Source organism: Meriones unguiculatus, chromosome X (genome assembly GCF_030254825.1).
Source record: "Meriones unguiculatus strain TT.TT164.6M chromosome X, Bangor_MerUng_6.1, whole genome shotgun sequence".
NCBI classification, from domain to species: domain Eukaryota; kingdom Metazoa; phylum Chordata; class Mammalia; order Rodentia; family Muridae; genus Meriones; species Meriones unguiculatus.
In genome coordinates this window covers 147061042-147076502 of record NC_083369.1, presented here as the reverse complement: position 1 = coordinate 147076502, position 15461 = coordinate 147061042, and the positions used below count along the sequence as shown (strand labels likewise).

At 39.6% G+C, this 15461-nt stretch overlaps 1 protein-coding gene across 1 annotated transcript in view; it reads right to left on the bottom strand.

Annotated features, from left to right (window-relative positions):
• Positions 1-5348: 5348 nt before the first annotated feature.
• Positions 5349-15461, bottom strand: part of LOC110544785 (acyl-coenzyme A thioesterase 9, mitochondrial) — a 42390-nt gene continuing 32277 nt past the window's right edge. The window contains exons 9-15 of the mRNA XM_060375371.1: positions 11315-11382; positions 9758-9869; positions 9521-9611; positions 9285-9370; positions 8248-8335; positions 7956-8106; positions 5349-7357 (exon numbers count right to left, since the gene is read on the bottom strand). Of these exons, the coding sequence (XP_060231354.1) occupies positions 7269-7357; positions 7956-8106; positions 8248-8335; positions 9285-9370; positions 9521-9611; positions 9758-9869; positions 11315-11382 (685 nt within the window). The 3' untranslated portion in view covers positions 5349-7268. The remainder of the gene's footprint in view (positions 7358-7955; positions 8107-8247; positions 8336-9284; positions 9371-9520; positions 9612-9757; positions 9870-11314; positions 11383-15461) is intronic.

The window sequence follows — 15461 nt, the reverse complement described above, 5'->3', positions numbered from 1 at the left end:
GGTGTTAAGTTTGACAATTCTTTTTTATATTTTTTCCTATTTATTTTTATTTATGATTACAGAGAATATAAATGTGGTTCTGTAAAACTTAAAGTGATACTCAAGGGTGCCTAGCATCCATGCTATTAATAGATGTGCTATTGCTAGCAGGGGTGTTAAGTTTGATAGTTCTTTTTTATATTTTTTTCCTATTTATTTTTATTTATGATTATAGAGAATATAAATGTGGTTCTGTAAAACTTAAAGTGATACTCAAGGGTGCCTAGCATCTATGCTATTAATAGATGTGCTATTGTTAGCAGGGGTGTTAAGTTTGACAATTCTTTTTTATATTTTTTCCTATTTATTTTTATTTATGATTATAGAGAATATAAATGTGGTTCTGTAAAACTTAAGTGATACTCAAGGGTGCCTAGCATCCATGCTATTAATAGATGTGCTATTGTTAGCAGGGGTGTTAAGTTTGATAGTTCTTTTTTTTAATTTTTTCCTATTTATTTTTATTTATGATTATAGAGAATATAAATGTGGTTCTGTAAAACTTAAGTGATACTCAAGGGTGCCTAGCATCCATGCTATTAATAGATGTGCTATTGTTAGTAGGGGTGTTAAGTTTGATAGTTCTTTATTTTTTTCCTATTTATTTATTTTTATTTATTATTATACACATTGTATCCCTAGTCCCCTACCAATCCCACCCTCTCTCAATCTTCCCCCATACCCCTACCTCAGTCCACTGATAGGGGAGGTCTTCCTCTCCTTCCATCTGACCCTAGCCTATCAGGTCTCATCAAGACTGGCTGCATTGTCTTCCTATGTCACCTGGTAAGGCTGCTCCCCTCTCAGGGGGAGGTGATCAAAGAGCCACACACTGAGTTCATGCCAAAGACAGTTCCTGTTAGCCACTTGGAGACTGAGCTGCCATGGGCTACATCTGTGCATGTGTTCTAGGCTATATGCACGGTCCTTGGTTAGAGTATCATTCTCAGAAAAGACACCTGTGCCCAGAATTTTTGGTTCTGTTGCTCTCCTTGTGGAACTCCTGTCCCCTCCAGGTCTTTCATCTCCCCTTTCTTTCAAGTTTGATAGTTCTTATAGATATAAAATGCCTTGGGATTGCTAGACCTTTTGAGGTTTTGTATCCCCAACCCACGAATCGCTTGCAAGTTAAACAAGCTTTTTGGAAGGTTTTTTGTTTGCTGGGTTGATTGGTTGTTTTGTGTGGAATAAAGAGGCAGGGAGATAACTGTTAAGTTTGAGGCCAGCCTTATTTACATAGTAGGTTTCAGAGGGCTATAGGAGAGCCCATCTCAGACAAAATAGACCAAATAAAAGAACAAACTTAATATGGAATGAAAGGGCTAGAGGTATAAGTTAGTACTAAAGTGCTCTGAGTTCCAGTTGCTGGTCTGGAAAACAAAAATAAAATGGTGAAAAAGAAACGGATAAGAATATAGGAGTTTACTCCAAGAGAATAACCATAAAATATTTTATGGTTAAGGAATTTCAAATAATTACATTATTTCCACATAGCATCCCTTCTGTTGATACTACTTTTTGTATGTATTGAGACAAATAGTAAGATATTTAGGGGCTGGGTTTGGTGGCACAAGCCTATAATCCCAGCATCTAGGAGATTTCGACAGGAGAACCACAAGTTCAAGGCCAGCCCGGGCTCCATGGCAAGGCCCTGTCTCAAAGTTTTAAAAACAGGAGTTGGGAATTTAGTGCAGAAGTAGCATAGGTGACTATACGGTGTAAGACCCCGGATTTGTATCCTAGTACCAAAACAAAGAATAAAATAAAAACAAAGAATAAAATAAGTATGATAGTTGTGAGCTAGTGAAGTATCCAGAGATTGCTCTGTGGGAGGTGACTGAAGGAAATGGGGGCCCAGATGGAAAACACTGAAGAAGCCAACAGACATTAGATTCCAGCCTCCACCTGTCAACAAGAGCCTGATGGTAACAACTCTCCAGGGAACACTTAGATCTTCAGCAATTGATGGAGACTGCCAGAAGCTGCCAGAAGACACCTTTCTGTCTATTGGTTTGGTTTTATGTCATTAATATAAACTTTTAGCAGATAGTTGCAACATTTCTAAGAGTCACATCCTTTTTGCCTTTCATTTAACATTTTAATTAGTTTTAACTAAAAGTTTTAATTAGCTTATAACATTGTAGGTTTCCTTTGGATATCTTCATGCATAGCTTTGGTTGACCCCACTCTCAACCACTCTTCTCCATCATCTCCCTGACTCCTCCTCCATCACCTCCTCTCCTCCATTTCCCCCAAACACACACACACTTAAATCCACCCTCAATAATCCCCCTTCCATTTTCATATCTAGTGTTCTATTGCCCTCCCTACCTTAAAGCTTCATTTCCCTTCCTCTAAAGGGGGCCATTTCTAGTTTCCAGGCCTCTACACACACCCACTCTCACATGAATTTATACAGATAAAACTTAGAAGCTAGGATTTGTGTATGTAGTGTTTGTCTTTTATGTCCTATGGTTAATCTACCCTATGTTTCTCAATGATTATTTCAATGTGCTCTCCAAAATTTGTGATGATTGTTAATCTTCATATACTTAATGTTATCTGTATCAATTTTACTGGATATATTTAATTTTTTTGCATAGCTGGGGATAGCACCTAGGACCATGCAGATATTGGGCATGCACTGCCCCACAAAGTATATTCCAGCCCTCTGGTACCAATTTCAGTTTTTGTTTTTAGAGACAGTGTTTCTCTGTGTAGCCCGGCTGTCCTGGACTTAATTTGTAGATCAGGCTGGTATGGACCAGGGTGTCCTTGAACTCACAGATCTGCCTGCCTCTGCCTCACCCAGTGCTGGGATTACAGATGTTCACCACTGCGCCCAGCTCCCAATTTTACATTTGATTTGCGTTTTCTCATTAAAAAATATCCTTTGAGCAATGATTGTGATGATAATGTAGTACTGATTGGAAACTAACATTTTTCTAAAAGACAAATATCTCTTCTCATCACATCAATATTGTTTCTAAGAGCAGTATTAGTAGTAGACATTTTTGGAGCCTCTCAAAATAAAACGTATGTAATTAAATCTTTTTAGACTAGACAAAAACTAAAATTTAAAAAGGCTATATCGTGATATATTTAGGATTTATATTTTTGTTTGTGAAGATGTCTCCCTAAAGTTCATTTTAAGATATATTTTTCTCTATTAATCTTTGCTTTTTCTACCATATGTGAATTTGTTAGACTAATAAAAATATCTGTGCCAGTGATTGGAATGCACTACCAACCTTTTCGCTTTGGTAGAATACAAAAAAATTCTAAATTTCTCAGTGAAAACTAAAGCTGTACACATGTTAAGAATATAAAAATTAAAGGAATAAAAATTAATAAATAAAAATGTCCTCATCTATTTCTTTGAGACAAGGTTTCACCCCAGACTGTCCTTGCAAATTACTATGTAGATGAGGATAACTTCATCATCATCATCATTATTGTTGTTGGACAGTCTCACTATGTAGCCCCAGGTGTCCTGGAAATCCCTATATAGACTAGACCGGCCTCAAACTCAGGGATCCACCTGCCTCTCTGCCTCCTGAGTGCTAGGATTAAAGGCATGTGCTACCATGCCAAGGTTGACTTTAAACTTGGTCCTCCTGCTTCTGTCACAAGGATGGAGGGTTACAGGTGTATACCACCATACCCAGGTTACACAGGGCTTCATGCATGCTCTACCAACTGAGCTACATCCTCAGCTCCCTCAATTATTTCTTTTTTTTTTTTTTTTTTTTTTAGTTTTTTGAGAAAGAGTTTTTCTGTGTAACCATGGCTGTCCTGGACAGGCGTCCCTGTTTCAATACCAGGATGGTATTGAACTCACATAGATCTGCCTGCCTCCGTCTCTGAATGCTGGAATTAAAGGTTTGCACCACTGCTTCTCCCAGCTCTCAATTATTTAAGGAAGAGAAACAAAACATTCATAATCTAGAAATAATCTGTCTTTTAAAGTACGCTTTAATCAGAAAGACACACATGGTATATACTGACTTATAAGTGGATTTTAGCCATGTAGTACAGGATAATCACACTACAACTTACAAACCCAAAGAAGTAAAAAGGAGGACCCAAGAGAACATACTTAACTCCCACTTCCCACTCAGAAGTAGAAATAGAATAGACAGAGGAAGGGCTTGAAGAGATGGAACAGGGTAGGAGCCCAGAAAGAAATGAGGGTCAATATCAGACCTTGGAAGAGTGGAGGTGGGAAGACAGAGGGCTCGCAAAGAGACCTTGGACGAGGACTCCTGTGACAAGCCAGAGACCAATGACAGGGTAGGTTCCTGGGAAGATATTAGGGTGACTCTGGCTGAGACTCCTAGGGGGTCATGGAGACTCAAGAGGCCACCCTCTAACTAGACATAACTTGTAGTGTAGAGAGGGGAACACCAACCCACCCACAAAAAGTTCAACCCCAAATTTACAAGGTGTGCAGGGATAAAGATAGAGTAGAGATTGAAGGAATGTCTAACCAATGACTGGCCCAACCTGAGACTCACCCCATGGGAGACAGCCAACCCCTGACAGTGATTAACAACACTTTGCTGTGCTAGCATAGCTGTCCTCTGAGTGGCTTCACCCAGCCCCTGATGGAAACAGATGCAGGGACCCACAACTAAATATTGGGTGGAGTGCAGGGAGTTCTGTGGAAGAGTGGGGGAGGGAAGGATAAAGGACTCAGAGGGGAACTCTACAAGAAGACCAACAGAGCCACATAACCAGGATCCAGAGGGTCCCGTGGAGACTAAAGCACCAACCAAGGACCATGCATGGTCGAGACGAGAGGTAAGACTCCTACACAGATGTAGCTGTTGGGCAGCTCGGTCCTCATATGGGTTCCTTAGTAAGGGGAATGGAATGGGGGCTGACCCTGACATGGACTCTGTTGCCTGCTTTTTTATCACTTTCCCCTGGCTGGGCTACCTGGCCAGACCACAGGGGAAGAGTATGCACTTAGTCCTGATGCGACTTGACATGCTGGTGATGGTGGGGGTGTGTGGGAGCTCCCATTCTCTTGAGTGTAGGGGGAAAGGGAAACAGGGAGGAAAGGTAGGATTGGGAGGAGAGGCAGGAGGGGGCTATGACCAGGATAAAATGAATAAAAATAAGAAAATAAAAATAGACTATGAAAAAAGTATGCTTTAATCTCATCTACTTAAAAACTTGTATTAAAATAAAACCAACTTTATTTTCTATGCTTGAAGTTGAACATTTCAGGCAAGCAATACAGATGCAGCACAGAACTCAATACTTGTATTGGTAAATGCTAAAAAAATTTTCTGACACCCAAAATCATTTGGAATGTTTAATTAGAAACAAAGATGCTATTTATTTTTAATCTCAGCAGGATTCAAAGAAAGACAGTTAAAAAAATGTCATTTTATCTATTGAATGACAAAGACATTTTTAAAACAAAAGACAAAAAGCAGACAAAGTCTGGAGTAACTATGGACGCATAACTAAGTGTGCTTGGCTGTTGTGGAATTCTCTATCTTCACTGTTTGCACACTGTTTGGCCTAGGGAGCTTACTTCTTCCCATTTTTCCTGAGGAAAGAATTTAGGGACCAAATGTTTTAGGTGTTTAGGATATTTCTTACAACACTGTGCTTAGAATAGAAAAATAAATTAATTCCAGAAAAAGCTTCAGTGTACACCCACAAATGGTTAGTCATGCATACAAAAAGATATATAGTCAATCTCTTAAATGGGGACCATTTAGCCATCTAGCTATAGGTACCCATGTCATACACAGATCTACGAAGCACAGGACCAAATGGCCAGGTGAATCACCACGTAGTAATAAGACTTGATCCCATTCAATTAAACTGCATACTTCAGAGTAAGCTGTTTGTCCCCATGACTATTCATGCCAGATATTTTATAGTGACTATGATTTTAATGAATATTATATGAATGAGTTTTAAAGAATCCCAGCTCATTCCAAGGCTGAGCTGTGTTTGATTTTATTAATCTAGAAGCCTTACTGAAGGGCACTGCCAGAAATTTCTTTCATCTTCTATTGTAGCTTCTAATTTGCTCCCTGCTTTTCTAAATTGGATCAGATTCCCCTCCCATCATGTAATAAACTTTCTTGAGTGCAAATTCGTGGCACTGGTGGCTAGAGTGTAACACTGTGGTAGAACACATGCAAGTTTCTGGGTTTAACCTATAACACCAAAAAGGAAAAAAGAAAAAAGAAATTTGGTGAGGAGAAGAAGAAAATAATAAGAGGTGAGGAGAAGGAAGAACAGGGGGTGGTGGGTAGGGGCAAGGAAAGCAAAAAAGAAAGGGAATGCTTCCCTTGGAGATCCCAGTGGGTGTAAAACCTCCTGCTACATTTCTTGAATGTAGCATGCAATACTTCTCAAGAATACCCTGTACTCAAAGTGCCAGCAGTCCACTTCTGAACTGCTGGACCTTGACCAAGGCACTTAACCTCCATATGCTTCAATTTCCTGAGTGGCTGACCCTATGGGGAGTTACATATCCCGCCTCTCTGATTCCTGGAAGAAATATGATCTCATACAGGCCAAATGCCTGCCTACATGTAAATGCTTCAGAAGCATGAGAAGTTACTGTTTTTTCCACCAAGATATATCCTGCCCAGCTCAAAGCATAGTATATCTAGTAAATGCAAGAAGCAACAAATGGTTCTGAGTTTTCTCATCAAGCTCATCCCTGAACACTTCACGATATTTTCAGATTTAAACTTTCCCATAAATCTTTACAGATACCACAGACAGACTTTCATGAATTCCTTTATCTCCCTTCCATCTATCTACCCTCCATCAACATTAACACCTTGGGAAGAGAAGCAAAACAAACAAACAAAGAAACCAATCATATAGAATTGTTAGCATTTTAGACATCATAAGGATGTCAGTCAGGTTTAAAAAGAATATCACTCCAAAGAACACGCTCAACTGTATAAAAAGACGTTTGGCTAAAAGTTTTAGCAGACAAGGGTCAGAAGCAACATGGTAGGGTCACAATTCACATCATTATAAAAATTTTTGCTGTTTAATCATTTTTTTCCGACTCTCAGCTCCATTCAGCCCCTCACTCTGCTTTTGTGATCCTTCTAAAAGCTAAATATAGTCTCGTCTATGGAGGGTGAAAAGCAATGCAAACATCAATACTTTCCAGCATGCCTTTATTAGGCACAATGCCACCATGCAGGGAGTGCTGGTTTGCAACAAGTGAGATCTTCCTAGGGCTCCACAGGGTAGTCCTTTTTCAAGATCAGTGGGACACTCATAGACTTGAAATGGCGCTGTCCATCTAAATATAACATGGACTCTGAAACACAAGAAAAGCATCTCTGGAGAAATTTGCAGCACTTTGAACAGTCATACAGATGAATGACTATTTGGGAATACTAGGACAACACTGCAAGTGCAAAACCAACAACAGGGATGCAGTTTGGGGCTGGACCTAAACAACTATTCGAAGAGAGCAGACCCTGACTCCATCCCTTTTAGTTGGCTGCACTAGTCTTCCATCATCAGTGCTTGCAGTTCACACCAGCTCTGTTTACAGCAGCTGTGCAAACCAGCAACAGCTTCTCTGGGGGCCTTCAGAGCTACAGAGCTTTAAAACTAGAATCTCCCAAAGACATGCTCCCGAGCTATCAGGCTTGGAGACACTGCTAAGGATAATTTAAAAGAAGAGGATTAGGAATAGACCTCCGTGGTAAATCACGTGTCTAGCTCATATGACTCCCTGGTTTCAAGAATAATTTAAAAGAGGGCTGGGAATATAGCTCAATGGCAGAATACGTGCCCAACCAAAAGCCCTCGGTTCATTCCCATACCATGGTAGGCGTGGCGGGAAGGAGCAAACATTTCTCTTCAGAATTTCTTCCTCTCATTAGGAAGAAGTAATCATCACAGCTTACCTCCGTATGTTTTGGGGAAAACCGAGGGTACTTCTTTTTCCGACATGAATGTAAAATGAAAGATATTGGTGGTCATGTGCTCATTAGTCTGAAGAGAGGCTACTTCACTATGTACTCTGACTTGAATATAATTGTTCTGAGTGAAGCAGACCTTAACAAAGAGACACAAGAGTTAGTCAGTTGTTTTAGGAAGGGGGAAGGAAACCAGTCATAAGAGAAACAAAGACTGTAAAAACGTTTTTTTCTAAACCCAAATGACAAAAATACTTTTCACCTCCCATGACACACCTACCTGTGAAGAAAGAAAGAGCAATGATCCAACTTCAACGGGTTTCTGAAACATGATATCATCTACTGTTACCACAAATGGCCGGGAACCACTATTGGAGGAAGGCCAAAGTTGTAATGAATTGCAAAATTCAAGTCTCAAAGGTTTCCCTTAACAATTCACTGATGCGAAATAACAGTCAAAAAATAAATGTAAAGAAAGGGAAAATTGTCAAATGCAGCTACTATAAGAGTGGTACTCATTAAAGCAATATTGTGGGACTGGATAGGCTCTAATTACGCTGTTTTTAGGTAAGAAATTACCTAGGAATATATAATAAAAGTTTTACATAAAAATCATTATAAGGACTGGAGAGATGGCTCAGCTGTTAAAGTCTAGGCTCACAACCATAAATATAAGAGTTCGGTTCTCAGCACCCATGTAGCTCAGTAACCATAAGGAGAACAGGGACTATTTCTGACAGGAACTCAATGGTAGGCTCTTTGACCTCCCCACCCCTCAAGGGAGGAGGAGTACTGCTAGGCCACAGAGGAGGACTTTGCAGCCAGTCCTGAAGATAACCTGATAAAACAGGGTCAGATGAAAGGGGAGGAGGTCCTCCCCAGTCAGTGGACTTGGAAAGGGGCAGGGAGGAGATGAGGGAGAGAGGGTGGGGTTGGGAGGGAATGAGGGAGCGGGATACAGCTAGGATACAGAGTTAATAAAATGTAACTAATAATAAAAAGAAAAAAAATCACTATCAGAGAGATTTGACTTTGATTTCAGAATACTGTTTCTCTGACTTTGTTAGCCTATTAATTAAAAACCTACTGAAAAAAATACAGCAATATGTAAAAGGGAAAAGAAACAGTAATTTTGGACCTGTAATATCATAGTATCATCTTTTACATTTGCCAATAGTATGATAATCTACCACCACCACCTCCTCACCCCTGCCCCCTGTCCACATAAATCTTTTAAAAAGCATAATCCTAGAGTGTAGTTCATACCCAGACTGGATTAAAATGTTTCCTTGAAATAAGTTGCTTCCCAGAACTCACCCAAAGCTACAAGCAGTGGTCCATCCAAGTTCATATGCTTTTCTCATAAGAAAACCACCAAAGATCCGATTGAAAATGTTCCGCTCCTATTAAACATAAATGAGTAATAATAAATCAACATTGTTGTTACCCTTATAAAGAAATTAAAATAGCATAGTAAAGGTTGGTCAAATTTTAGATAATTATAATGAGTGTAATCCAGCAAATTCAGAAGATTGCTCACAATGTTCTAGTACCTGAGGGTGACATATATCCAAGCTCTTGAGTTTTGTATCCTCCATCCACACTGACTTAGCAGGCAAAACTCGACTCTGAAAACTTATCGTCCTATGTAAGTGAAGATGAATTAAACGCTGTTACTGGCATGTTTTCCATGTTGAGAAGAAAGAGGCTATAAAAGCTCTCCATGCAAGTAAGGCTCTGGAGAAGACTCAAATACATCCTCAACTTGGAGTCTCACCATCTTAACTTACTTTGGATCCAGTGTGCTAAGAAACAGTTCATGTATGGTATTCCTCTCCTCAGGACTGGGAGCCACTTTCAGTAATGAGGCGGAGCTCCAGGCAATCCTCCGGCTTTTGTTCACTGAAGTGTACAAGAATGAAGAAGTATGATCAGGACAGTCACCCCACAGCACCTAGGGTGCCTTGCAGCCTACAAAGTATTTCTAAGTTTCAAAATCCCACCAGAATAATTTATACATTTATTCAAGGGAAGGCTGCAGAGAGCACAGAAAATTTCCAGCAATGGAGCAGGGACACAGTGACACAGTAAACTGCTTTCCTCATATGTACAAGGCCCTGGATTCCAAACCCAGCACCATAAAAAACTAACAAACAAACAAAAGCAAAAATACAAAAAAATGAAAAACAAGTTTTTCCAGTGAGTAATTTTTAAAGATACTTATTTATTTATTTATGATTTTTTTTTTTGAGACAGGGCTTCTCTGTGTAGCCCTGGCCATCCTGGAACTCACTTCTGCAGACCAGGCTGGCCTCAAACTTAGACCCCTGTCTCTGCCTTCCAAGTGCCAGGATCAAAGACATGTATCATCTCTACTCAGAGACTTTTTTTTAATGACTTAATTTATTTTTATTTTATGTGCACTGGTCTTTTGCTTACATGTATGTCTGTATGAGGGTATCAGGTTCCCCTGGAACTGGAGTTACAGACAGTTGTGAACTGCCATGTAGGTGCTGGGAATTGAAACCGGGTCTGCTGGATGAGCTGCTAGGCCATCTCTCCAGACTGAATATTTTCTTTCAAGTGGAAATTATATCAGTTTAGTATGAGAATACTGGTTATCATCCTGATCTAGAGCCCTGACCTGACTAGCACTAAAATACACTTTAATTTTATTAAAAATAGCTACGTGTGTTCCAGTAAATGGCCCTAAACCCAAGCACATACTGGCAGCTCTAAGTGGACTAAGTGAGTTTAAAAAAAATAGAGTACATGAAGTTTGGAGAGAAAAGTGAGCAATGGGTAGGGAGAGAAAGAAATTAGGGGGGAGGTGAGAGGATTTAATCAAAACACATTATATGTATGTATGAAATTCTCTCAAGCAATAAGAAATAAAAAGATGTTGGACTTGGTGGCACACGCCTGTAATCCCAGCACTCAGGGATGCAGAGACAGGGGGATCTCCGTTAAGTTAGAGGCCAGCCTGGCCTATAAAGTGAGCCCAGGACAGCCAAGGTTACACAGAGAAACCATGTCTCAAAACACCCAAATACCCCAAACCAAACCAAACCAAAAAAAAGGAAAAGACAAATTGCTTCATGTAATATTGTCTCATCAATAAAACTGTTCAAAGCACAAACTCTATGGGACAAAATATACATTTTTTACTATCAAAAAATTCCTGGCATGAGTAAGACATTTGACTGTTGTAAAGAATCCATATAATGTTCAAATATGAAAAAAAAATCTAAATAAATATATAAATAGTAGATATTACATATATAAAGATATATAGTAAAATTAACATACTTTAAATTTTTAATTTTACTATAAACAAATTGACATACATTCTCCTTGTCTAAAGAGCTCTTCTTCTTCTTCATTTTCAGGAATGAGCGGATTTACAAATGCCGGCCTAAAGAAAACAGAAAATTTTAGTTTAAAGAGTGGGCTTTGATGGCTCAGTTCTGTAATGGCAACAATTAGGGATGTTGAAACAGGAGGATGTCAAGTTTAAGGCCAACCTGTCAAAAAAATAAGCCTTAAAAAGAAAACAAAACAACCCCTTCCACAGTATATACCACTATCTAATAACAATTTAAGATGAATAACTGACTTCCGTTTTAAGACCTTCATCAGGCTATGACTCAATGGTTGAGTGCTGGGCCCGGCATATGTAAGGCCCTAGTGGCCAGCACTAACAACATGAAAAGGTCTTATTTTGACATCTGTATTAGGTAATGGGTACGGAGAGCCTCACACAAGGACACTGGAATAATTAATTAGTTAGTTTTCTCTTTACAGACCTGTCTATACACTAGAAAGTGCATATTATAAAAAATACTTTAGTTGGACATAGAGGCGTATACCTGCGATCCTAGCACATGAGAGACAGGGGAAGAAGGATTAGGAGTCTAGCCAAGGTCATCATCATAATGGGTTAAGGCCAGCCTGTCCTCCATAGGGCCATGTCTCAAAAAGGTACAAAGAAAACAGGATACAGTTACTTGCTACAATTATTTTTTTCAAGACAGGGTTTCTCTATGTAGCCATGTCTGTTCTGGACTCGCTTTGTAGACCAGGCTGGCCTTGAACTTACAGTGGTCTGCCTGCCTCTGCCTTCCTGAGTGCTGGAATTAAAGGCATGTGCCACCACTGCCCAGCACTTGCTACAAATTTAAACCTGATTATACTCATGAGAACACAAAGACGAGTTTAGAACATTTTGCAAGACAACTGACTTGGACTCTACAAAACTCTCAATGTCTGCAAAGACCAAAAACAGTAGAGGCATTTCTGCTAAACAAACACACAGGACCCTTTAGGCAGCAGTTCTCAGCATGTGGGTCATGACCAACACAGGAGTTGCATATCAGCTATTTTACATTATAATACACAACAGTAGCAGAATTACAGTTATAAAGTAGCAATGAAATAGTTTTATGGTTGGGGTGACCACAACATGAGGAACTGTATTAAAGTATGGAAGCATAAGGAAGGTTGAGAACCTTCCTTACTGGATCCTGAACCTGAGGCACGATTTCACAAGGATATTTTAGGGACATCTGGTGAAATCCAAACATGGATCATATATCAGATAATATATGTTAATAGGTAATATACTGTTAAATATCTTGGGAACATTGTAATATAAAGGCACTGGAATTATGTAGGAGGATTACCTTTAAGACACATACACTAAAACTGACAGGTATAAAGCCAACAAAAACCTACATTTAAATGATTTGGGGAAAAACACTCCATGCGTATAATTTACAGAGGGTAAGAGTGGAAGATAAGTTTAGTATCATGTTGACTGACCAGGAAATTTTGGTAAAAGGATTATGAGGATTCACTGCACCTTTCAAAATCCCTCAAAAACAGAACAAATAATAAATATAATGAATCAGTAAAAGTGAATAAAAGAATAAGAATTCTTCAAAATAAAAAAAATGAATTTCTCAGAAATTAAAAAAACAAAGAAAAGGGAGTTCTTCACTGTAGTAAAAGAACCCAATATACATATCATTTGTGAATATTAGATTTCAAACTAAAACACAAAATTATATATATACACACACATACACACACACATATATACATAGAAACATGCATAAATGTTGTATATGATATGAATTAGAAATGATGCTAACTGTGGAAATGCATAGAAATAGAGGAGAAGAAAAAAGATGGCTGGGTCAATATTATCCAAGTCTATAATACATTTGTACAAAACTGTCTTTATACAATGCATCACTGTGTACAATGAATGCATGCTGTGATGGTGAGTGCTGTCAATCTGACAGGATCTGGTATTATGGAAGATAGGCTTCTGGATGGATGTGCAAGAGCAGGCATGCCTATGGAAGACTACCTTGATTACACTAATTGAGGTGAGAAGACCAGCCCACACTGGGTGGCAACATTTTCTGGCTGGGATCCAGGAATATAAGAAATAGAAAAGGTGAGCTGAACACTAGCATTCAGTCACTGTTATCTGCTTCCTGATTGTGGGTGCAACTTAACCAACTGCTTTAAGGTCCTGCTGCCTTGACTTCTCTATCTTGACCTGTGAGCTACAAGAAATACTTTCTCCCATAAATTCTTTTGTCAGGGCATCTTAACACAGCAACGGGAAAAGTAACCAAGATATTATGTAACACACAAAAAAATTGTAGAGGACCAAAAATGTCACTCAGCTCATAAAGGAACTTGCTGACATGTCTGATGACCTGAGTTTTATTCCACAGATCCACATGGTGGAAGGAGAGAATTGACTCCTACCAAAAAATAAATACAATTTTAAAAGTCTTTAAAGCAGTAGTCCTCAACATGCCTAATGCTGAGACCCTTTACTACAGTTCCTTGGGCTGGAGAGATGGCTCAGTGGTTAAGATCACTGTCTGCTCTTCCAAAGGTCCTGAGTTCAATTCCCAGCAACCACATGGTGGATCATAACCATCTATAATGAGATCTGGTGCTCTCTTTTGGTGTGTATGCATACATGAAGGCAGAGAACTATATAAATAATAAATAAACTAAAAAAGTACAGTTCCTCATGTTGTGGTGAGCCCCAAACATAAAATTATTTCCCTGAGACTTCATAACTATGATTTTGCTACTGTTAGGAATTATAATGTAAGTATCTACAGATACGCAGGATATCTGATATGCAACCCCTATGGGTGTCTCGACCCACAGGTGGAGAACTGCTGCTCTAAAGAAACAAAAGATGGAACAGAGATTGAGGGAATGGCCAACCAATGACTGGCCCAACTTGAGACACACCCCATGGGAGAGAGGCAACCCATGACACTATTAATGACACTCTGCTATGTTTGCAGACAGGAGCCTAGCATAACTGTCTTCTGAGAGGCTTCACACAGCAGCTGATAGAAACAGATGCAAAGACCTTACAGTCAAACAACAGGCGGAGCTCAGGTGGCCTTAGGGAAGAGTGAGATTGAGGGGAGCCAGAGCGGTCAAGGAAACCACAAGAAGATCTACAACTGGCCAGGGCCCATAGGGACTCACAGTGACTGAACAACCAACCAAAGAGCATGCATGTGCTGGACCTAGGGCTGCTACACATATGCAGCAGATTTGAAGCTTGCTCTTCATGTGGGTCCCCTAACAATGGGAGCAAGGGGCTGTCTATGCCTCTGCTGCCTGCTTTTGGATCCCATTCCTTTAGCTAGTATGCCTTGACTGGCCTCAGTGTGAGAGGATATACTTAATCCTGCTGCGACTTGATGTGCCTTGGTCACATGTATTTTGAAGCCAGATAAGGGAAGGGCAGAGTGGGGAGACGGAGTGTTGCAATGGGACTGGGAGGAGAGGAGGAGGGCTGTGATCATGATGTAAACTGAATAAATAAATAAATAAATAACTTAAAAAAACAAGAAACAAAAGAACTGAAATGGAAAGTTGAAATGTATCATCTGGGAGAGAAACCTGAAGCAATTGCTTCAGTTTTGCAAATGAGTATTAGGCTATCTACTAGGCACAGGAGGTAAAATGAACCTATTAGGGGATTGTGTTAGATTGTGTTATTTACTCTAAAAACCTGTTTTTAGTTGTGGTGTGGCTCAGCCTTTGCACACACCTTTAAGCCAAGAGCTTTCTGCTTGATGCAGAGCAAACAACCAGTTGACAGGAAGTAAACATATTATAGAGAAAGAGGGAAGAAGAAGGGTGAACACTGAGTTTGAAGGAGGTTTTGTAAGACAGCATAGGAGAGAAGGCATTATTTCCGGGACATTGGGTGAAGAGAAAGGTCAGCTGGCTGTTTTCTCTGTCTCTCTGAGCTAGCAGGCTTTCCCCTCAGCATCTGGTTCCTGAGTTGGTAAAATCGAACAACTGAGATTTTGTTAAAAACAACAGGTCTCACTTAACCCAAGTTGGCCATAAACTAACAATCTGCCTGTGTCAACCTTCCAAGTGTTAGGATTATAAAAAACATGTGCCACCACACACAACTTAAGGCAGTTTTCA